The 24,866-nt window shown below is 40.5% G+C and overlaps 1 protein-coding gene across 6 annotated transcripts in view; it reads left to right on the forward strand.

Moving 5' to 3' along the window:
• Window positions 1-24,414, forward strand: part of LOC123972745 (cadherin-2) — a 150,874-nt gene extending 126,460 nt beyond the window's left edge. For 5 of the 6 annotated variants that reach the window (XM_046052390.1, XM_046052391.1, XM_046052388.1 and 2 more), the window contains 5 exons: window positions 2,592-2,709; window positions 5,849-6,169; window positions 8,313-8,520; window positions 9,634-10,123; window positions 24,193-24,414. In XM_046052390.1, the coding sequence (XP_045908346.1) occupies window positions 2,592-2,709; window positions 5,849-6,169; window positions 8,313-8,520; window positions 9,634-10,123; window positions 24,193-24,390 (1,335 nt within the window). In that variant the 3' untranslated portion in view covers window positions 24,391-24,414. Of the gene's footprint in view, window positions 1-2,591; window positions 2,710-5,848; window positions 6,170-8,312; window positions 8,521-9,633; window positions 10,124-16,870; window positions 17,386-24,192 lie in introns of those variants that run through there. The other variant, XM_046052389.1, reaches the window with a different exon arrangement.
• Window positions 24,415-24,866: the final 452 nt, after the last annotated feature.

Consider the following 24,866-nt stretch of genomic DNA (forward strand, 5'->3'; position numbering starts at 1 on the left):
ACACTTGACCGCGACACAGACACCTGACGCTCTGTGTCCTGCTGTCTCTGCCCCCCTCGCTGTGAGACACTACTGTTTTACTGTCTTCAGGATGCTTTATTCCCTCGGCTGTGAGCTGCACTTTATCAGAAGTGCAGAAGTGAACATTTGTGTGGAATTATGGTGATATTGCTGTCTGAGTGTTTTCAGTTTGGGTTTTCTTCCTCTGATGAAGATCAGTGCGCTCGTCTCATTGAGTAGGCTACAGTCCCAGACGGGCTCTGTCTCTGTCAGACGGTCTAAAGGGGGTAGCCTCAGGGGTGGACTGGTAATCTGGCATAGGCTACTGGCCGACGAACCTTTAGGGCTGTTTGGTACTGGAGCTGCAGTAGCTTCAACATCAGCTGCATAGCCTTTTGAACATTTTCATCAATATTTCTTTTTAGACTAAATTCAAATTAATTAAGCTAATTTATCATTAAGGTGAAAAGATACCACATAAACAAAGACTTTAGGCTACTTCAGGCATGCCTGCATGTATGGAAACTCAGCTGGGATTAAATTAAATGAGAAAAGTTGATCTACAGGAGAAACATATCTGACATCAATACAGAATGCCTGACAGCCTTACTGCATTATATTACACTAAATTATTTTATTTTGAATTGTCACCTCAGACATTTTCTCAATAAATTGGTGCAAAAAAAATTAAGTGTTTAAAGCCCACATTTTTCAGGGGGAGGACCCCCAGACCCACCCTAGTTAATATTATCAGTGTTAATTATTATCAGAAAATGAGACAGATGTTAGAGTTACTGTGTAGAGGTCATTTACTGTTGCTTTACAGACGTACTTTGGGTAGGCGGCAATGGGGGGTGGGGGGTGAAAACAGGTGAAAACATGAAAGATTTCTGGGCTGGGCTAAGCCCCCAATGTTTCAAGAGCCTGGAAACGCCCCTGGTCTCGCTTAGTCTTGTTCAAAAGCATATACAGGCTTAAACTGCTATGCTATGCTAACGAACATATTTGCTTAAATTATTAACACGCATTGTTTTTGTACATTTTGTACAAAAATTACATTTGGCTGATTAGTATCTTGTTATATTCATACTTTATACATAGGGTGTATGTTTGGGATACCATTGCCATGTATACCATACCATATAGTATGTTGTACTAGCATAAACAAAGCATGTACAAATATTCATAATAAATCTGGATTAAAGTTTCCATTACAATGCCAAACAAAATGGACTAATACTTTATTTTATTACTTTTATTAAGATGTTCATGTTGTCAGTTGTCAACAGCGTTAGATTCATTTATTTCAAACAGTGATATAAAGAAACAGTTCTTCAGAGCTGCTTCCATTTAAATAAGGAAGTATTTCATACAAAGCCATGAAGTATGGGAACATATACAGTACAGTAGTACTAAGCTAAATCTATTCAGATGTGGCAGCATACAGCTACAGTTTGCACATTCACCATGGAGGCAGGTGAATCCTCCATGGCCTGTTATCAGAGCACAGCAGCTATTCACATTGTAATTAAACTCGAGTCTCCTCTCAGACGGTCTCCCTCCCGCCTGCCTTCCATCTTGCTTTATTTGTGCTCTTGCCTATTTTTCTGCATCACGGTGCTCTTACTTGATGCTATCTCAATTATAGAAATCATCTCTGTGCTCCTCAGTCTCTCTCTGGAAACCGTCCTTTGCGCTCTTTTTTCCCCCCCTCTATCTTCAGTATTCCATGCTGGCTCCATCACCATCATTTGGTGTCTTGGCCCATCTGTTGTTTTTGCTGGTGTTTTCATTGCTCTGCTTGTGTCTTTGTTGTTTTCGCCACTAAATCTGTGATTCTGTGGCAATGGCGTTGATTTGCTTTTGCCTGTGATGTTCATGTTTGTGTTTGTGTATACTCTGTGAGTGAGCGGGAAGACAGTTCAAGAAAGAAAGATTATGATATCTTTGAATGTGTTGGGGTTGTGTATGCACGTCTCTGTATGACAAGTCATTAGCCAAAACGCGTTTGAATATTCACACTCCGCAACTGATAACATAATGCGACTGTACATAAATCTTCTCAAGGCCTAGAGACACTAACACAGAGAGAGCACACGGCACCCTTCATCCCTGCATTCAGTCTCATAACTAGCACTCGAAAGCATTTCTGAAAGGATTTCTTGCATAATGACAACCAGAGTTTTTCATTAAAAAGAAATTACCCATCAGCTAAGGCTGTGGGAGATTTTTTTTTTTGATTAATTTTGTTACGATTGCCGCTGTAGACTGGTGCAAATGCTATTACAAAATTGAAAGCCACACTGCACTGTATTTGTGAAAGGCGATTCATGTCAGACACAGTTATTTATTGGGTGCCAGTATCAGACTCAGTTCGCTTGTGTCTCTATACTAATTGTCTGGCTTGTTTTGATTCCTGCTGACGCCGGCTAATGGTTTGTAACTTAAAGCACTTTCACAAATACAGTGCAGTAGTGTTTCTCCCATTACCTTCTTCTCTCTGCTCTCTGTGCCTGCCCCCCCCAATCCACACACACACACACACACATTAACACCCAATCTCCTCTGCTCTCTCTATCTCTGTGTTTCAGGTGGTGCAGGTGTTGCGAGCGATTGATAGAGATGAGGGAGGGAATGACAGCACTGTGTATTTCAGCATCCCTCCGGAGTCCAGCGCTGCCCTCAACTTCAGCGTCAGGGACAGTGGTGGTAGGTACTCAATCTTTCCCCCTCTTTCAATTCACTTCCCTAGGCAGATACATGCTGTTTTTGCCCACTTTTTTAAGGCTCTTATTCCAATATTTTCTTTCAGTCTTACTCTTTCCATCTTCGTCTTTTCTCCTGTTCTCTCTCTCTCTCTCTCTCTTACCCTTTGCCTCTTCCTCTTCTTTCTGCCTCTCCCTTCCCCTTTTCTGTCCCTGCCTCTCTGTTCTACCATCCATCTCCCAACTCTGGTGGCCCCATTGTTTTGCTTTGTTATCCTCCACTCTTTTATTCGTCCCTCTTGTTTGCCTTCCCATATCCACTACATCCATCTTCTCCCCACAGCCACATATACTTACTGTTTACAATGAAAAGCTTTTGAAGAAATCAGAGCTGCTTCATTTAATTCCCTTCAACCCAATTGAATTTATATACTTAGTATTTGATTCTAGTACATTCTCTGTCTGTACTGCTTTCTTTGGCCCATTTTCCCTGCACAAATACACACACATAGTGTATATAGAGTGCATGTACACGCTGATATAGACACATACAGTACAGCACAGTACAAACATGTAAACATACACATTCACACATGTTGGGCTATGTCCTTTGTAACTGTATGTTATTTGTAACTGTAAGCATCACATTATAGTAGTAGGGGTTATTTTTGCTTACATTTATAAAACAAAACAAAAAAGTTATATAAAATAAAAGTTTCTACATTAATATCTACTGTGTTCAGATTACATTCACAAAAAATCTTAGGTATTTTTTTATATAGATAAAGACAACATAATTGGTCCACAAATATATTTTTAGCAATTATGCTGTATGTGAAGTTTTATTGTAAACAAACACAGTTGTGTTTGCCGGCAGTTTTCAGCACCAAACACATTGTTTGTATCCTTGAGGCCTAATAAACATGCTGAATAAAACATTCACAAAGCTGACATTTTGTTTATATTTTGAAAGCTGCACAATTTACTGTACAGTACATCCTTGATTTCATCAGATAGTCTTTTTCATTTTTCACCTTTTGCTGTTTTACTACACTTTTTGATTACATTGGTCTGTCAAAAAAAAAAGTGGGTAAAAGAGTAGAAAAGTGTGAAAACTTGGATGTTTCAGCTTACATGAACTACACATTTGCATTACAACTCTCTGTAGCTGGCAGAAATACCAAAACATTGTGGCAACAGATATTAAAAACGTGAAGTCCAGTTTAGGCGGTTAAATTCCTGTGTCATGTTAGCTAGATATATCAGTTGTCTATCAAGCTGTAGCAAGTCGATTTGTCCAATATATATTTACTCTTAAAAAATGTTGCAGTAGGCTATTTATTATTATTTTAGCCACTTAGGGGCAGCGCAACAAAACGCCATATTGACACATTATCACCTTAAAAAGTTGATATGGTGAATGTGCTAATAGTCTTTTACACATCCAGCAGACACAGAGCAGCATTAGCATTTATCTGAAGTCATGTTTCCGTCCACTTGACAAATGTCCAGCATTCACTCTCTTTTTAGCTTTGTTTTGGTCTCCACCATCTCCTGAGGTAAAGTTTGGGCTATTTAGCAGCTAAATGCTTTTAAAATTGTTGTACTGCAGTTACAAATGAGGTAGATGAAAGTGGTGACAGTGAACCCAACAATAAAGTTGTAGGCCAGAAAACCAAAACAACACCTAACAACAAAATATGCTTAAACACTCAGTAGAGCTGAGGGGAACTGCAGAGTTGGTTGATAATTCTCTTTGGGTTTGGCAGTATGAGCAACATTTTCACATTACACAGATTAATTTGAGCCGTTGTTAATTGTTAAAATATTTATTAGTGCAAAATTAAGCAAACTATTTCAAAAGGATAAAAAAGTTCATAGTTAATTATATTTTGATATGCTGTCATTTATTTAGTAAGCACTAAATGTCTGCTGTAGATTTTTTTAAATCTGATGTAACATCGAACAGTACTGGCATATTCAAAAGTATGATTTATAATTCTGGTGGCTGACGAGCTAAGTACTTATTGGCTATCATTTGCACAATTTGGCCTGCTAACTGTTGCTAAACTTGGCAAAACCATGAGGAGCAAACCTGCTCTAGTTGGACTGTGGATCAGGAGGATAAACTCACTGACATGTGGAATCAAAGGCCTCTTTGATGTGTCATCCAACAGGAGAACAGAGAAAAGAAGAACATGTTCTGTTCTCATATGGACAGCTTGTCTGACAAAGGCATGTGACACTGTTTGCTTTGTTATAAACACTAATGATTCGATCTGTGATTTGGATCAGAGAAGATTGTTACGATAATTGAGTCACGTTTATATGACTTTGCAGTGCCTTTCATACTGATTAAATATGTTCCACACTATGTCTAGTTGCCCTCTTATCTGTGGCCTTATTTTTTGGAGCCTTTCATTTAGAAAAAATCTAAATATATCTCCCACACAGACACTTCATAGCTCTTTCTTCCAAAAGTAAGAGGACCAATGGATGCCATTTGCTGCTTTGTTCTTACTGTTCTCTGTCCATGTGAGCCTCTCGTTATTGATGAAAATGGCAACATCTCAGAAACAGTGAAAGATGTGTGAGCTTAGGATGTGTTCCATGTGTGAAAACATACAGTCATGGTGGCGATGCTTTTAATGTGCAGGCTCTGCTCTGCCCATTTGGATTGGCACTGTTGGCACATCAGGAGAAGTGCCGACAAGTGTGACATAATATGTTATATTGACAGTAGTTTTAACTTTATGTTTAAGTTTTTTGTTGCAAATTTGGAGCCATTAATCGTGAAGTGTAGCTATAGTAGAGAGGACGATACTCTCTGTTCTAATTGAAACACTCTGCAGTTAATTCATCCTGTTAGCTCAAATTACTATCATTGTTATTCTGTTGTGAGACATTGTGGCTTCAGTGGTAGAAAAAGGAAGTGTGAAATTAAATAGTAATAATAATAGAGGAAGCTGGACCCATTACTTTGTGGTAGAAACCAGTCACCATTTGATTGGAGTCCCAAATTTGCAAACATGATTGTAGTGATGTTTGAAGATAACTTCACCATTTTAACCTTCTGCTGCCATTCAGCCCAGAAAAAAATTGTACCGTGCAGTTAACAATGGATGAATTATCTTCCTCTCCAGGCCCCACAGGCAGCCTGGTGCTTCTGTCCCAGCTCCAGCCACTGTCCCGTTCCCAATCCTCCACCCTGACGCTGTACGTGCCACTAGTCCTGAGGGACGGGATGTCAGGCCTCACCAGCACCGGGACGGTCACTGTGTCTGTCTGTCCCTGCCTGAGAGGAGGGGCACGGGCTGGGGAGAAAGAGAAGGAAAAACAGGTCGAGGGCGAGTGGGACTGGGAAAGAGAGGCGGTGTGTCTCCCTCAGCAGTCCACACTTCCTTCCCCTGGGCTAAGTACCGCTGCCCTGCTGGCTATTCTGGCTTGTGTCGCTACGCTACTAGGTAAATATTTTGAAACATGGAGTTTATGAACAACACAGTGATGAAGTCCAGGGTCACCATAAGACAATAACAACAGTGAAAATGAAAGATTTGAATTATTTTTGTCTGTTGAAAGACCCCTTCTTATATGACCTACATCATGTTTTCACTACAGCGCTTAGTATTATTTATAGAGTGAAGTTATATCATTAAAATGTATTGCCTATAAAGGAGTTTAATGTTAATCTACAAATAAAAAGATGAGTAAATAGTGTTTAGGGCTGTTTACCCTCCACCACATCCCTGGATGCCTAATCTGCATAGGAAAATAATGGAATCAGCAGCGTCAATATTTCTCTTAGTCACAGCTGCTCAATAATGGGGTTTACTTTTCCTCGCAATTTTGGTCCAGTTGTCTCCTCTGGCAAGGTCAGCACTAATCACTGCTAAAATAACAATTCTGAGTGATTATCTGGGCCCTCCGGTTTTTGATAGCAGTATAATAAAATGTCACTGCCACCTTTGCAGAAACTCTCAAATGCTCAATTGGATAATGTCTAGGTGCTGAGAAGGCTTTGGCTCGTGGCCAGCATCATTGTCATTTCTATTCAGCCTGTTGGATCACTACTCATTCCTTGTTGATAGGGGCATTATCATTCTGGAAGAGACCAGTTCAATCAAGAAAGAAACGCAACATGGCGTGAAGGTGATCATGCTGAGTGGCTTTTGGTGGAGTTTAGAATTTAGTTCTCCAAGTGACAAGGGCATAAACTATACCAGCAAATGCACACAACTTTATAGCATCCGCCTCAAGTTTGTAGCTTTAAAATAGACCTAGAGTTTTGTTCCAGTTCAATTTTGTTTTTCTTGTCTGTAAGAGGTTCATGCTAATCCCAAACAGTATAATTGGACCCTCCACAAAATGCCAAATGTTCTTACAGAAGCTCTGACAACCGCTCCATCAGGATCCCATCTGGTTATTAAAATGGGGCTTGGCATACATAAGGTGGATTTCAGGCCATGTGGTAACCACTCTTCATTCTAGTCTTGTGGATAGAGGCTCCTACGAAGAGAGAAATATATGTTCTTTGTGGCAAGAAGTTGATCCCTCAAGTTGTTATGAAAGATTAGAGTTGTCCCACTCCTTACAGGTATTATTAGATTAGTTCTATGGAAATCAAACAATGCAACCTCCAACAATATTAAGGCTTGTAACAAGGCTGTACATGTAACTAAGCACACTAGGTTTGCATGGAACAGTAAGAGAAACACAAAACCAATAACACAAGAGGAAAGGTGTAAGGAATGGAAACAGTATGTTCATCTGCTCTAATTTATGCTGCACACCTGCCTGGCTAACTAGATTACTACCCACAGTCATGTCCTAGCGATACTTCCAAAGGCAAAGGCCAAGTCATTGGCTAACTACATCATTTTGTGAGGTTACAGGTTATTGTGGAAGAATTGGAACAGCCTCTGAGTGGGAACCAGGATGACAGTACATCATAGTTTAGAGTAATGATATTACTCTCTATACTGCTTCATTTAAAACCCTTTCCAGAGTTCTTGTTTAAAAATGAATCAGCTGGACACATTAAAAAATTTTGGGACCTATGAAGACCTAGAGTCTTAAGGCTAGTGTTCCCTATATTAACTTTATACATGATAAACATTTTGAGTTTAATAATAATTATTATCAAATAGGGCATGACTATAGCTGATCAAACCCATCTTTCTGGGTGGATTTTTATCAGCCTTGTTGGACAACTGTCAAAAAGCCACCACAGCCTGGTTCTTCACCCGCAGCCCTGGGTCAAATGTAGCTCTCTGCTTAGAGAATATGGAATAAGAGTCATGGAGTCATAGAAGAATAAACCGTCCATTTGCCTGGCCAGAGCTCAAAGTCAATTACACAGTGGAGGCATGCAGCCTGCTGATATGATATACCAGCCCTCTAACCCAAGGCTTCTTTTGTATTTGGTTTGTCTCTGTGTGTCTCACCTCTTTGTTTGCCTGAAATGTTCTCCCTTGCTAACTCTCTCCTCTTCCTCCTTCCCTTTATTTCCCCTGTGACTTCTGCCCCCTTCCCCCCTGTTCATCATTCTTTTTTCAACTTCTCTCCTATTCCTCAATATCCTTTATTCCCGCCGCCACCCCTCTGTAGCTGTGAGTGCCCTGTCCCTGTCATTGCGCCGTCAGAAGCGCGACTCCCTGTCACCACTGGAGGAGGATGACGTGCGTGAGAACATCATAACGTATGATGACGAGGGCGGGGGTGAGGCCGACACCGCTGCCTTTGACATTGCCGCACTACAAAGTGCCCCGCACAGTTCTCGCTCACGTGGCTATCGCACACTGGACAGCAGGAATGTGTAAGTAGGCAAAGAGAGAGTGTTTGGGAGAGTTTATTTACATGTGGTGACACTTATGTAACACGTATTTAATTCCGTCAAACCTCATGGCTGGGCTCTTATTAAAAGCTAAAAGGGAGCCAGGAAAGAAACAGATTTACCTCTTCAGAGTAATAGCTTTATCTCAATCCAGCACGTAATTGATCAACCTAAGTAACTGATCAAGCCGTAACTCCCAGGTCATAATCAGTCACCGATCAAAATGCTGAGACAGAAGGCTATCAAGCTTTGCAGTCCTCAGAGACCACTTTGTTTTGCTCATTTTGTTAAAGCTCGTTTATGTTCTGCTACATCAGAGAGTTGTTTGCACCCACTTTGATGTTTCTGTGAAACATTGTTATTGCCTTTGGACTAATAATTAGCTCCGATGAATTCATGCAGCCATATGGGGAGGCCATAAAAAAGTACAAAGGCTGCTTTTAATTTATCGAAAATTGCTTCTCGCAATTTACAGAGGTGGACACAACATGACTTCTAAATCTAATGCAATCCATTGCAATATCCCTGCAGTAAATACTACCTTTCTGAAGTTTTTAATGTTTCTTTTTTGTTGACACTGTATCACAGAGGAGTGGATGGTTAACCGTTATGGTAACTTTGAAGCTGTAGTTTGTGTTTCTGTTGTATTGCATTGGTAAGATACAACAGAGACCAAATTTGCACTTGAATGTATGTTTACTTGATACTTGTTATTGGAAATAGTAGCAGTTCTATGTGTTCTGGGGCTCTGGAGGGAGCTTTCTCAAGTCTGGGAAAATAAACCTCATGAGGTTGTCATTGTTATCTTGGATTGTTCTCTGAGACAGAATGCCTACATTACAACAAAGTGTAACTGAACAAAGTGGTCAAATGAACAGAAATACCCTAAAAAGTGGATAAATTGAAAAAACACCACAAACCATGGTCTCAAAAATATTCTCAAAATGACCTGAAATTGTGTGTCTTGGTGTGCCAGCAAGTCGAGACTCCCACCACACCAAAGACTTTTCCTGTCACTCTGTATTGTTCACTGTCAAATTAAGTACAAAAATTACTTGATTTACCCTACTTAGTTAAATGCCTCATGTGTTACAGACGTTACGCCCATCGTAACCAAGAAAAAGCTCGCACCTATAGCTGGGCTCAAAATCCAGGTGTGGATCACAACTACTCTGGACCAGGAGGACCTCTCTATGGTCGCCTCTGTTACAGCAGCCACACTTTACCTGTTCTCCGCCGCACACCAGGGGGGACATTTGAACCAGGCCTTGCAGAGCTGGGATACCGCTTTCCTGGAGGCCAGCCAGACCACTCTCTGGTAATCCAGAACCAGGGGGCCATGGTAGGGCCAATGGAGTCTGGGGCGGTGTACATAGCTCCCACGGACCACAGCACAGGAAGCCGAACGGGGAGTCGTACGGGAAGCCGTGACGGGACTGCACCCCAAAGTGGAGTGAGCACGTCGGATGGAGGAACTCCGAGAACCAGTGACAGCCAGGAGAGAGGGGGAGGCACAGGAACTGCAAGCAACTGTACAGAGGGGAGCAGTGAGGACAAAGTGAACCACACTCAAGATGTGGACTGGGTAAGGATTACAGTGACTTCATTTTCACACCAAATGCGCAATTTGGGATCACAGTTTGATCATTGATTTGTTCCCAAATATGCTGACCTCCATGACGAGCATCCACTGCCATTCTGGCATTGATACGAGGCAGAAGTTACACAATTTTGCACTCAAGAAAAATAGGGAATTTAATTTTGTGCTCTCTAAATTGAAGGAGTTATTTAATTCTCCACTTTGATCCAGTCTACCCGCTGTCCATAGAGATGATGGGGGATGCCCCCTTAGAAAATGAACATTGTTATTGTTTAAATAGCAATGTTGTCCATAGCATACAAGTTAGTTGTTTCATGCTTAAGGTTAGCGTTTCTCAAATGTCTCCTGTAGTACCCCTTGTCCTGACTTAAATGATCAGCTTATTATCAAGCAACTTCAGGAGTTCATAACGATTTGATCACTGAGCCAGCTTTGGAGCAGGGAGAGATCTACAACATGCAGGGCAAGGGATAGCCTATTCCAGGAGAGGTTTGGGAAACGCTGCTTTAGGTAATAACCTCCTTTAATCTACATTGTGCATATGATTCATAGTTGCACATTTGGTATATGAATGGATTCTGTACTGCAACACAGTTTTAATACTGAATGAATGAATAGATGGATGAATGGTTGGCTAAATTTTTCAGAAGTAGAAAAAAAACAGAAATTTAATAAATTACTTGATTAATGATAGATGGCTGCATTGGGGGAATCATTAAAGATGAATGAATGACTTTATTATTCAATTAAATAAGTAAAGAAGTAAGTTAGAAAGTAATTAAGCAAAAATAAAACAGTGATTAAGTTTGTATTCAAACTCATATACTATATTATAACAGTGATTGCAACACTTATTTTTTTTATCTCTGTACGGTAGGACAAGGCTGGGAGAAGATGATGATTCAGATATATCAGCACATTTATATCCTGTTGGCCTGCTGGTTCATTATCCTTTCTATGTTTTGTTTTATTTATTAGGCCATTGCAAGGCTCTATGGCCTTTCCTTTATTTAATTTTCAAATATTTTATCTCTCGATCACTTCCCTCTCCATCTCCCTCTCACAGTGCAGTGTTAGCTCATTTTAGTGTTCAATTAATATCTAAGGCTTCTTCCAACTCTGCTTTTTTTCCACTCTGTTCTGCTCAATGTCTGTCTCTCCTCGCCTCAATCATGTTTTTATCATCACCATCTCCTGCTTTTATCCCAATTTGGGGATGTCATCACACTCCCCCATCTCCCTGCTTTTATTATGCCACTTATTAAATTATCCTTCATCCCATTTTGTGCTGTAACCAAACCTAACAGTACCACACCCTACCCCAGCCCCGAACTGAAACCACTCGTGCTCGCCTACGTTCCCTCCAGGTGCAGTCGGAGACATTACCCAGAGAACACAACCTCGTCATGACCCGATCCGGCTCCATGATGGGCCAGGGTCACAGTGCAGGAGGCTGGGTGTGCGACTCAGCCACCCTCCCCATGGCAGGACGCAGGGCCTCGCGCGCCGGCTTGTCCCCAAAACGCACAAGCTCTGGCCAGGCTGATTCTGACTCCAGTGGAGGAGGTGGTGGAGGAGGAGGGGGAAGTGGAGGTGGAAGTGGAGGTGGAAATGGGGGCACCTCCACAGACGGACAACAGCAACCTGCCAGTGGACGCAACTACGCCACTGTCCTGCAGGGGGAGGTATCTGGACAGAGGGACTACCCCGGAAGTTTGGGAAGAGGAGGACTGGAGATGGGGAGTAACTTTGTGGTGGCAAGGCCAGACAGGGAGGGTGGAGGGATATCATCAGTCTACCCAGAAGCAGCTGGCTTTATTGGGGACTGGCGTGATCGGGTGGGTCTAGGAGGGTATGTTTTGGGCAGAAGGGATATGACCCCCCAGCTTTTTCCCTTCCCAGGGCAGCCACGGGGAGCATACAGTGGTGTGATGGGCTTTGGGGGCGGCTGGGTTCCAGGAATGGAGGCTATGAGAGGAGCACCAGGACCTGGGGGTCCTTCCTTGGCACTGAGGGTGGGCGAGTTCCTACGTCTGCGTCTTGCCCAGGTCACTTTTGACCCATCACAGCCACCGTACGACTCTGTGCAGGTGTACGGCCTGGAGGGCACAGGGTCCCGTGCTGGATCCCTCAGCTCACTCGAGAGTGAAGGAGAGAAGGATGCAGACAAGGAGGAGTGGGGGGCAGGTCTAGAAGAGTGGGGTCCCCAGTTCCAGAAATTAGCCCAACTCTTCAAAGAAAGGGAGAAAGAGAGGGAGGAGAAGGAAAAAGTTGAGGAGGGTGCCAAAAAGGAGAAGGAAAAGAAAGAAGAGCCAGAGAAGAAAGAGAAAAAAGAGGGAGGAGAGCAGGCTGGAGAAGAGGGAAAAGACTGAGGAAGGATAAAAATGAAACAAATAAGGGCAAAGGGGGTAAGAGAGGAAGGGAGGGAATAGGAGGATGATGAAAAGGCAACCAGAGCTAGAATAATGTGAAGAGAAGTTAAAGGAGAGAAAGATGAAGAGGCAAAGTAATAAAAAGAGACAGAGAAAAATGAGCCTAGGGAGGATGGAGAATGCGAGGGCAGGGGAGGGAGTGATTGATGTAATTTAAAGCAATAAGTGTTGAAACGCTGATATGGTTGAGCACAGATACTGAGACAATGCAGAAGCTGCTTTTGCTCGGGGCAGCAACAATTTGTTAAATGCTTTGGACAAAGAAAAACAACCCAAACATCCAAGACTCGATTTAATTCAACTCTCACGTATGGAATGAGAAACGGCGGGAAACAAGGAGGAAGACGTTTCTTGTTTGCGTGTGTCGGTCTACACTCTGTGTGTGCGTGTGTTTGTGTGTGAGGGAGGTCTGTGAGGGAATATGGATGTGTGAGCAAAAGTGCATATACACACTTGTACCCGTGAGTGTATATGTGTGCATATTTAAGAAAGACGGAGCACGAGTGGCAGGGAGAAATCAGACTGATGACTAATGAGACATAAACTGCAACATTAGTTTTTGAGACAATGTGCAAAGATAAACATTTAACAAGTTTAGAAACTAGGAAGACACACAGAATAAATGATCTATTTGAATATAAAGTGAACAGGACAGGGGATGGATATATAGAGAGAGAAATGGTCGGAAAGTGAGACGATTGTACAGAAACTGTTACTTTTATTCCATCTGCAGTGGCAGAAAAGTGAATTATTCAGCTCACTACTTCATTCCAAATGAAAATGATGAATCATTTAAATCCTGCAAAAGATTCTCCCTCCTCTCAGCCCACAAGGAAAACAGACATTGTGAAAAATTTAAACGACTGATCCCCCACTCCCCCACCCTCATTATCCCTCCAGCTTTTTGTAGTTGAGTGTTGATATGTTTACAAAGATTCACTCACAAAACACACACATACACACAAAAGAACTGATGAACACCATAAGGCTTTGATTGTACTACAGTAAATTATAAAAAGCAAAACCATCCACAAGTATTCCATCTACTATATGGAGTAATGATTCTATGACTCTATTATAGATCTCTTAAATGTTTTTATGGAAGAAGTCTCCGATTTTTTATGCCCATCTCCCATATTGTCTCACTTGACCCAGCGTGAGGACAAAGTATGCATGACTTTTGAAAACAACATTAAACCTAACAAGGCAATCAATTCCACTTTGGACACCACACTGCCCAAAAGAAAATTTCCATAGATATGTAATGAAATCATAGGGGAACAACACCACAGAGACTCCCACGACAGGCTTTTTGTTCTTATTAAAGGTCAGGATGCAAATGAGCTGGAATTTTCAGCTGGAATGCACTTTTATACTGTGTGATGTTCAATAATAGATTATGAGTAATGTCAAAGATTACAGTTGTTTTATAAGATGTCAATCAAAAAAATACAATGCTTGACTGTATGTAAAAGCATTTCAAATGTAAATACTACTGAATCTAAAAGAGAGTATATAAAATTAAAAATGAGTAAAAAAATATAAAACAGAACTTACAAGTCCAAATGGAGCATTGTTGGGACTATATGTATGTATTGTAGATTAGATTAGAAATGGATTAACTGAGCTGGACGTAATAGCCTCCTGGACTGAAAACAACATCATGTATTCAACATCTATGTAGTAAGTGAACGGGTTTGGGTTTGTTTTGTGGTAGCTCTCGTCTGAGATGGACAAGCCAAGGATTCAATTATATATGTGGCCTCTGGCAGAAGGTTGTTGTGCAAAATATTAGTTATAGGAAGCCTCAGAACTAGCCTGTACCAGCGAGAAACCAATTTGATGAAAATCCAATGGGTTGAGGAGAAATTCCCCTAATAGGCATACAACAAAAAAATCTGTATTTTCCTTAAAATCTGTATTATTAACTTTATGCAAAAGTAGAATAATACACTAAAATTGAATTTGTAATACAGTTCAAGGCTGTGCCATTAGTGTTGCATTGCCTGAGAGATATGTAACAAAGTTTTATACAGGAACTCATATCTACAAATACCATAAAGTGTACATTTTAGAGATTTTTAATATGAGTATAGGATAGTGACTGTCTGACATGCACTTCAGGCAATGCAACTCAATGATCATTTTATTAATGTACTTTGCTTTACCTTGACCACTAGGTCTACATATATCTTAAGTCAAGCAAATTCTCAAATTTTGTGGAATAATAACCTAATTGTCAAATTTGACAAACTAAATTATTTGAGTCCAGAGGGGAATTTTGCCACATACCCTAACCTGAATGTGGATGTCTTTGGTGTGCCATCGCAGAAATGTCACAGTTTATCACTGGTTCACTGTAAAGCCACCCACATAAGTCAAGATGCCAGCTTTGCTAGTGTCCACCAGTTTGGTCCACCATAATCTTGCTGTCAAGGTGTGCTGCTGTCAACACTTACTTTATCAGTCAGGAAGTCAGGCTTCGCACTGACCAAAATGAAACCCATATACACCTCTGTACCCTTTACCTGAGCCACAGACTTGTCCAGACAGTGCCGCTGTGCAGACTGGATGGTATCAGGACCAATGTACAAATACTGCACAATTACTGAAGAAGAGTGGGGGGTACAGAACCTCGGGGAGTCTGTGTTATAATTAATTATAGCTGATCATAAATACCTCAACACACTAAAGATACCCTGTAAACGTGTCAGTGTAATCGAAAATGACATATGGGCTATTAACAGTAATATAATGTGTGCCAATCTTAAAAGACAAGTCTAGTTTATTAAAACTTGGGTCCTATTTTTTTTATTGTTTTTGCCATTATTTCTATCATGAATAACAACATTGTAGTCTGCAAGTTAATTGCTAAGATCTGGGACTGGTAAACACTGCTTTAAGGGAAGTGCATGGGGCAAGAAACACAAGCTTACAGGTCTTTAACGTACCCTCAGGTTAGCCAAACATAATTGGATGAAACAACAGAGGCAGACAGTAAAAGTATTACATAAACTGTCTGTTGTAAAAAATTTACTGCTTGGTTCAAATTTGATCTACTGTACTCTCTGTAGTTGTGCCACAGTGTTTTGTGGCAATGAAGGATGATTACAAACATCTGACCCCATTTATACTTAGTCATTTCATGTGTTTTGGGAGAATCAGATAGCTATTGGATATCAATAAAAAGGGTCAAGTCTAATGCATTCGAGATGGACTGAAATCTGATTGCTCAACATTCTAGCTAGTTGAAAGGGTGTAATTGCATTCACCTCTCTACAAATCATAGGTCATTTTTACTCTTCAGTTAGCAGTCTATGGAAGTTCCCTCTACAGGGTCTTTCCTGTGACACTGATACTGAACTGATATTAGCTGTTGTTCTTCCTGTCACATTAAAGTGTGTTTTAACGTTGCTCTGTATGGGTGAGGTAGCAGCATAAATGACATTCCATGAAGCTTGTAGTCCTTAAACAGTTTATCCATGAGTTTGTGTAAGTTGGTGGATTGTTGTTAGCTAGCTAACTAAACTGTTAATGTTGTAACTAAACTTAGTGCAGATGTTCTTCATTTTTGGCATTTACCAAACAGGTGAGTAGCACTGATTAGTTGGAATCTGAATTACAAAAGTCTTGCCTAGAAATGAAAAATGTAAATTGAGTACCTTTTTGGTTTCCTATCATCATCTGACGTCTTGTCTTTCTCACCCTATCTGACTTTGTTGTAGAAATGTTGCCATGTCCCCAGTACTCAGCAATTAGTTAGTTGTGTAACTTGTTGTCATAACTGATAGAAATGATGGTCAAAACTACAAAAACAAAACCCAAGTTGTTGTTATGAACCAGAATTATCTTTTAAACCTCATTTTATTGGAGTGAAATGCCAAACACTGGTACACCTTAAATGACTGCCAAAGAACTTGGAACCATTTTGTTATGAGAATAAGCATTGTTGTAAAGAGCACTAGTGTGTTGGTTTCCCAATGCATCATCTGGGCAATGCTGTCCTTAGCATTTATGTGAAATGTGCCAACTTTCTGAGCCTCTCTGTCTCTCAGCACACACACAAAAAACTATCCTCATTTTCATAACAGTATTGCCAATTCTGGGGCAGCCATTGCAAAAAGCAATTAGCATGGTATACTAATAAGTGACCTTTCTTACCATTCTAATTATATAGTTTATTCCACAGGCTTGATTGGCTCCAGGTGTTTCTTCTCTGCTGATTGGTCTAATTCAAAGTTCTGCTCTGGCTGATTGGTCAAAATCAAAGTGATGATTCTCCTGATTTGTCTTATTTCAGAGCTCTGGAGTGCTGCGCCGACTAAACCACTTGACGGAGCTGATTATCCCACCTCCTGAGCCCGGCAAATTGGTTCAATCAAAAGCGTGATTAGTTGAATCAGTTGTTTTAAATAGAATAAAAGCCTGGAGTCTCTGCAGCACTCCACAGCTCTTTTTTAGTCTTTAAGCTAGCTTAGATGCATCAACCGACAGTGGCAGACGAAAGTGGTTCTGTCAGGCCATTTGTCAAGTCCTCTGTCAAAGAAACCCCTATATACTGAGGATAGTTAACTCACACTTAAATTATAAGAGCAGGTATCTTAGCATCAAGATATGGTCATTTGAAGGTCATCTGGTCTGAAAAGTCCTCTTGACTCCAAACAGGTAGACCCCATCGGTTCTGTGTCCCCCAGTGACTTCATTGCTCCCGCACGATGTTGATACAATTCCACAATTGCGTGCTGAACAAAGTGTATTTATTTCTGTTGTACTTTTTCTTTTTGTAAATTTGAATAAAAAAATGAACTATTTCAATACGATGAGTCAGACCTGCTCTGTGCTCCTTTCTACAGTCTCCCGAATTTCTGGATAATCAGACTTCCGCTGCTTGCATGTACCTTTGTGTGTGTGTGTGTGTGTGTGTTTGTATGTGTATGCAAGGGAAGGAAACCGAGGGAGAGAGCGATTCAAAGATGTGCTGTGCACTGCATACAAATAGGTGCACACCTTGTGAGCATGTGTCTTGTTGTGAGTAGGTGGGTGTGCCTTGTCAAATTGGCCCCTTGATATTTCCAAACCTCAGACAGTGTGTGTGTGTGTGCACATGTGTGTCTGACTGCAGACAAGGAACACCTTGTCTGGTCGGATCCAGCCCGATGGGGGGATGTGAGGTCAGTGATAGAGGACAGACGGAGAGTTTTGTAGAGCAATCACGCTTTCAGACGGAGGGGGAGAGTTCTCTGTTTGTACGGCAGCAAAAAAAAAAAACAAGGAAAAGAAGGGACATTTTGAACTCTAGATCAGCAGCAAAATAGAGCAGACCTGACAGCTGCGACCAAATAATACAAGGCCCTTTTACCAACCCTTGTAGCTCTCCTGGATTCTGCAGCCTTCATCCCAGCTGATGATGGATCAGGGAGAAGTGCCATTGCTGTGTGACTGAATAGCTGGTTAAAAAGATTTATTACAATAATCAAATATGAAGGAGGGGATTATTTCTACATGATGGTTTAGAGAATGATCGTGTTAACTGGGTCTCCGCTTGATTACAATGATAATACCCGCCTCAAGTCAGGAGAGGGAGAGAAACAGAGGGGTAGAGGGAAGGGATAGAGAGAACCATATTAGCAGTTAATATGCAAGTCTGTTGCATTACATAAAACTGTATTTGTGATTGGGTTAGGGCTGATTCTGCCGAGTGCTGAAGAAAAAAGCCCTTGCCATCTCTTGCGTGCCTGTGCATTCCCATGATTATGGGGCTGACTTGCCCCATACGGAGGCAACATCCTGTATCTAAAGAGGATGTGAAGTCAGTTGGAGGCAAAACAGCTTTGACTGGCTTTAACCCCTCGCCCTACCGTCACCAAACTGATAAAACACTTAAACCAACTTGTAACCAGCATAACATTCTTATCGATTTACGACTATGTACATTTATCGGTCTGCCTCAAGCATCAACACCGCAATGCAGCATTCTAGGTGAAATGCACTGTCATGGCACTGTCAATAATTACAGCATGCATAATTGATCATAGTATAATGGCAGAGCTGGTGATAAAATGGGCTCTGTTTAACCTGTGCACCTGGGAATGACTAACTACACACTGTACTGGAGAGCTGCATTCACACTCATTGTGCTGCAGGATTGCATCACAGGACACACAAGTTGGTGTGCGTGTGCGTGTGTGTGTGTGTGTGTGTGTGTGTGTGTGTGTGTATGTAAATTGAAGTACATGGAGATTCCTCATTCTGTTTGAACCTTACTGACACACAGAATCCCTCTGGCTATATTCAGCACAGTGTGAGTGCTTGTGTGTGTGTGTGTGTCTGTGTGTGTGTCTGCGCATGTGCCTGTGCATGGGCATCTTTGCATTTCAAGTGTGTATAGGCTTTAAAGGCGGCTTCCAAAAGCAAGGAAAGTGTAAGGGAATGAGGTGAATTTCAACAGCTGTAGAACTCAAGGCAAGTGTAACTTTGTTGACGTGAGCACTTCCTGCCCTGTAGTTAAACATCTAACAACCTCCTAAGTAACTTTTAACTCCCCCTGTCCCTGTGCTTTTTATACTGGCCCATTCCTCTTCCTCATCCCCTCTTGTCTTTCTCCTTTCTTTCCTCTCGCGCTCTCTTGCTCATGTGTTTCACTCAGGACGTTCACTGGCTCATTTGAAGTGGAAAATTAAATCTTCATTAACAATCTTAATTAGAGTTCGATCTCTCCATAGCAGGCCGACAGGGAATCCATAGTGTAACAGGGGGAGACCAGGAGCAAGAGTTGGTTTCGGCAAGGTGGTGGTGGTGGGGGGGGATTAAGGGGGTAATTAGTGAATGGGAACTTCAGGGTAAATCACACAGGAGGTATTTACACTTTCAGAGGCAGTGGGAATGGATGGAGGACGTGGATAATTACAGTGGTCCACTGGTTGATGGTGGGCACTGGAATGATAGTCTTACATGTGTGAAGTGTGTGCTGGTTCTGCATTGTTGGTTTAATGGGAGGGATGGAGTTGAAGAGGGCATTATTAGTCAGAAATCTTCATTGGAATTGCTTCTTGTCTTGCTTTTTGGTGACATGGTATGACTTGAGGCGACATAATCCCTTATCATGCTTCCATAAGCATAGAGCATTTGCCTAATACCAGACAGTAATCATTCAAAGACACTGCTAAGCATGCAGCCCATTGCTCCCCCTCTTATCCACATTTACATGCTACAGCACACTGCTGTGTGCAGGGAGTGGCTGGAAAACAATTATGTTCCAGCACAATTCAAATATGAATGATATTCTTAAAAGTGAAAGCAGGAAACTCAACTTTCTTGCAGCGCAATCCTTCAATCACTGAGGTCTTTTCTCACTGGAGCTCTATTGTAGTTAGGTATCCTATCAGAAACCATCAACATCCCTCTGCAGTCCTCTTTAGTGGAAGAAATGAACGGAGGAGCAGAGATTTTTGCCTGAGGGAAACCAAGCCAGTTGAACTAGCCCAGGACCCACAAAACCTAGCCTACGTCTGACTGCATTTACCCCGACAGAATAGTTTATTTGTTTGGCTGTCCAGCTGCAGCTTTATTTGCAGAGAACATACAGATACACGTGGCCGCAGAATATTTTCTAAACTGTGAGGGCAGGAGATAGTGTCTGGACCTTCGTTTTATTTATCTGCTCTGCACGGTTTCCTGGGAGTTGAGCTGGTCGACTGCTCCGAGCAGGGTGATCATATCTGCAGTAATGTTGTTGTGGCGGCTCAAGACTCAGGAGAGAACTCTGTGAATGTCTGTGGGTGTGTGTGTGTGTGTGTGTGTGTGTTGGGAGGTGACAGACTCTATTTACACAGCTGATCATTAGAGACAAAGAGAAAAAGAGAACATGATAACCAATTACAGACACACAAACAGAGACGGAGAGAAAAAGAGAGAGAGAGTTAAGTACGTTCATTAGCCCTTTGTGTCAGATTGGTTAATTGTTCAATGAAGTGAGAGGAATAATAAGTTGAGGGGGGTGTTATTGCCTTTAGTGAAATGTTCACGGGGATTTATTCTCATCAGCTGTGCTTCTTATTGTCCTACATAAATCATAGAGAAATGTTAACAGCTGAGGGCTGCAGAAAAGGCAGAGCCAGTGTTTGTTCAACTGCCCACTCACTAAATACCAACAGATACTCAAACAGTGTGTGTGACCGTTAAGAATTCCATTGTCATCCGATGGAGTTTTTTTATGCAGCACTAGACCATTGTCAAATAAACCATATCTGTCCATCTGAGTACACACAGCACTGGCTTAGCTTGAAATATATTGTCTTTATTACAACAGTAGGAGTAAAGAATAAGTAAAGTAAAGGAGGCCCACACAATGTATTGATTTATTTAGTGCAGGTACAGTGTGATATGTAGACAATGCTGAATTTTAATTCTAATTTGTTTAATTAAAAACATTTATGGTAGAAATCTAAGCATTGGTTTGGTATAAGGGCTATATTTTTCTTTTTTCCCATTATATCAAACTTCTGTCTTGATATTTTTATTTCTATAAAGTTGTCTGTTTTCTGCTGTACTTCCTTTTGCTCAGAGGTGTTAATAATGTAGGCCAGGAAACAGGCTGCGTAGAGTTGTGACCTCTCTGGTAGTGATGTAATACGCTGCCCTTCACTTCACTTGTATTACTATTAGTTCTCTATTATTGGGGTTGTGGTTATAACAAGCCTATAGTTATTTTTGTTTTTGCTGACTTCCTTTGCTTCCTGTGGGCCTCTGTAGTCCGTGAATCTCAATCTCAAGTATTTCATTAGTCACTATGTTACGTTACCATCAATTACATGACCATACGCACATGTTTAATTAATCCTAAATATTTAAAATATTTACAACATACATTTTGGATCCAAACATCACTTCAAAAGTCCTTTTCTTCCCCTTTCCCATCCCAACGTCCCATTTCCTTTGAACTACTTTTCAAAAGTAGCTTTTAAGGTTGTTAAAAACATCTGAGTATGTTGAGTATCATTTGTGTTTTAGCTTTTTCCAGCTCTTCATTTACGCCATGAGTGAAATGTTTACTCATTAGTCTCCATGATTTAAATGCCTATACCATTTATCAAACAGAAATATTTTGGATGTGATATATTTTGGATTTAGCACTTTTCGCTGCTTCTTGTCGTCTTTAGCTCTGTCTCTTAAAACACGATGTTCATGTTATTAATGTTATCATGTATAATTACGTTGGTTTGTTATACATTAGGCTTATACACGGATAAGTAATAACTTGATTTGTTTTGGGTGGAATGTCCGCTGATTTTCCATTTGTATAATTTAAGTTATAGGATGCTTTTAACCTGTTATTTTTCCTTGCATTAACTGAGGGTGTTAGGAGCGGGTAAGGGTGGGTGTGCAAGTCATCTGTATATGTACTATATGTAGTTATGTAATGTTCTGTTTTGTATTTGTTTTTTATGTATTTGTGTTGTAGGGATTGTGCTGTTATCCAAAGCGACTTACAATTCCTATATATGTCAGAGGTCACACGCCTCTGGAGCAACTAAGGGTTAAGTGTCTTGCTCAGGGACACATTGGTGTCTGCCACCAATGTGGCAATGTTTAATCCATGCAAAAATATGATTTATAGAGTGTATGTACTGTTAGAGCAACTGACCCTCAGTTCTTGGCCTCTCACTGACGTGCAGTGATGCAGAAGCAACAGAGCACACTTCTAACCACACACAACCTCACCCATCAGAGGTTGAGGTTTATTAGAGCACCCAGGTCCACTAAAACTAAAACCACGGCACATGCAACCAGGCTTACATAAAGCAGCCAGCTACATTCTGTACTGTACATTGGTTTGTGTATGCTGCCACCTGCTGGAATAGTAACCTCTGAAAATACTGAATTTCTCTCCCTGCTGATATTCATTCAGGGGCTGTCTAAAGCCTATCCCAGCATGCACAGAGGGAACACCCTTCACAGATCATCTGTTCATTACAGAGCTAACTCACTTGTACAGACTATCATGCACATTCACGCCTTTGGTCAATTAAAATTCCCTGACCTGCATGACTTTGGAATGTAGGGAAAAATCGAATGCCGCAGAGATCTCGCAGAGAAAAGGCCAGGCTGAGCGATCAAACCTTTCTCGTTGGGAGATTAACACACCAGGGGTTGCTTACTGACGTGAAGAATTTTAATTTGGTTGAATAGCTTGTTAAAACTGTTTATTGAATTATTCAAATCAAATTTTAGATAATGGATTATTATCTGCATGATGCTTTAGAGAATGATCATGTTAGTTGGATATTTACTTTATTATATTGATGATATTATATATCAGTGATTATGTAAGCTGTAATTTGCAGCGTGATGATAAAAAAACATCTTATCCATTGCAGTACAGCACAGTGGCATCCAAGTTTGTAAAACCTTTGAATAGTCACTATAGAAATCCTGAAATTGGGATAGATGTCATGAAAGTGGAGAAGTTGTAATGCTTAGACAATGTAAAACTCATTTATCTTAAGAGTACAGCACTCTATTTTGTTTATGACACCTGCATGAAAGCTCTAATAAGATTACACATCTTTTATCAGCTTTCTGTAAAGTCTCTGTAAGGCCAGATCATGTTTATATGATCTGATCATATATACAAAATACTTATAATAATTATAACTGACTGTCTAATGTGTAAAAAAAAAATGCAGTTATTATCTGCATTTGCCTACTTTGATTAACCCCTGTCTTTTGTTGACATTTACTTTGCCTCCTCATTGTTTGAAATCCCATAGGCAAAGCTGTATATGTAAAATAATTTGTGAATTCAACCACTTTTTTTTCCCTTTGTTGTTTTTCCACATTTGATGAAGGTGACAAAATATGGAAATAACCATACTGCCTTTTTATCACACCTAATATGGTATGTGGTATGGCATGAAAATGATGGTAGAGAGGTCTAACTCCTTGTAACAAACTGTCATAAAACTCCAATAACAGAAATTTAAATAGACTTATTTGGGATTTGGGACAGGTGTATTGTAGAGCATATATGAAAATGCATTATATTTAACCATTCTTAAATATTTAACAGGTGGGGTCATCAGTTAATAAAAGCTGATAAAATGCTGTTATTTATGTTTAATGAACTGCTAAAGAGGGGACCCTTAAATGGAACATTACTATCCTGTCATTTTTGACCAGGTAGATTAAAATTATTTGAGAGCCTGGATTTTTTTTTACTTCTGGTCAATGAAAAATACTGATTTAAACAAACTTTGAACAGCCACAGAAAACATGTCAATCAATTTGAGAGTAATATCCTGAGACCTATTTACATTTTGCTAATGGTCTTTTAAAGTTTGTTTCCTTTGAACCCTGACTAAATGTGTCTTAAAGGACAAACTGTTCTACATGGCCTTGGGCTGCTGCAACACTAAACTCCTATGAGTTGTTTGCAGAACTAAATCAGATTTTTCAAACACAGTCACTCAGAAAGGCGACGTTATGACAACACTAACAGATCATAGGATGTGAGTATATTTGTTCTGCTGTAAGAAATGGGTTGGATACAGTCTTATGTTAAATGTACTTTTGCCCTCATCCACTGACTTTCTTTTCTCACCACAGTTTGTTTTTTGTTTTCAGGCTTCAATCCTCACAGCTGCACAGTCAGTGATCATTCTCTGTCATCCCATGTCCATCAATGTGCTCTACTCCAAACCTCTAGCTGCCCCCTACTGTACTTTTCCCCCACTGACTTTAGCCATCATCTCAAACAATCACATTCAATATTTGGTTCCAAATAACTGGGGCTTAAGAGATAACAATGTAAGGTGTCCTTAGGCATTTCATAGCATGATACAGGACAACTTCTTGCACTATTGCCATGTTTCAGTATACGTATTTAACACATTTTGTATGGAATAAATTTTTGTCCTAACACCTACAGCAGTTTAAGTAGATTACTGACATTGTATTTGTCTATAAATGTTAATTTGACTATTTCTCTTCGCAAAGGTGTATCTTTAAGAGTCAACAACTTTAATAAGGCAACACATTTCTCCTCTGTATGCAAAATAGAGTTTGGGTTGGCATCTTTTTATCTTTTTCTATTAGCTGTTTGTATTCTTCTCACTTTTCCCCAGCTCCAAGCGACAGTAATTGCATTTTCCATATTAGGCTCAATTCCCTATTGAGCAGCAGCTACAAGAGGTCAAGAGACACTCCTATGAGGCAGTCAGCACAAAAAGAAGACAATACCTCATTCGGTCTCAAGATAACAATTTAATATATTTCACAGACTTATAGACTCAGTAGGT

The sequence above is a fragment of the Micropterus dolomieu genome, linkage group LG06 (assembly GCF_021292245.1).
Source record: "Micropterus dolomieu isolate WLL.071019.BEF.003 ecotype Adirondacks linkage group LG06, ASM2129224v1, whole genome shotgun sequence".
Taxonomy (NCBI): Eukaryota; Metazoa; Chordata; class Actinopteri; order Centrarchiformes; family Centrarchidae; genus Micropterus; species Micropterus dolomieu.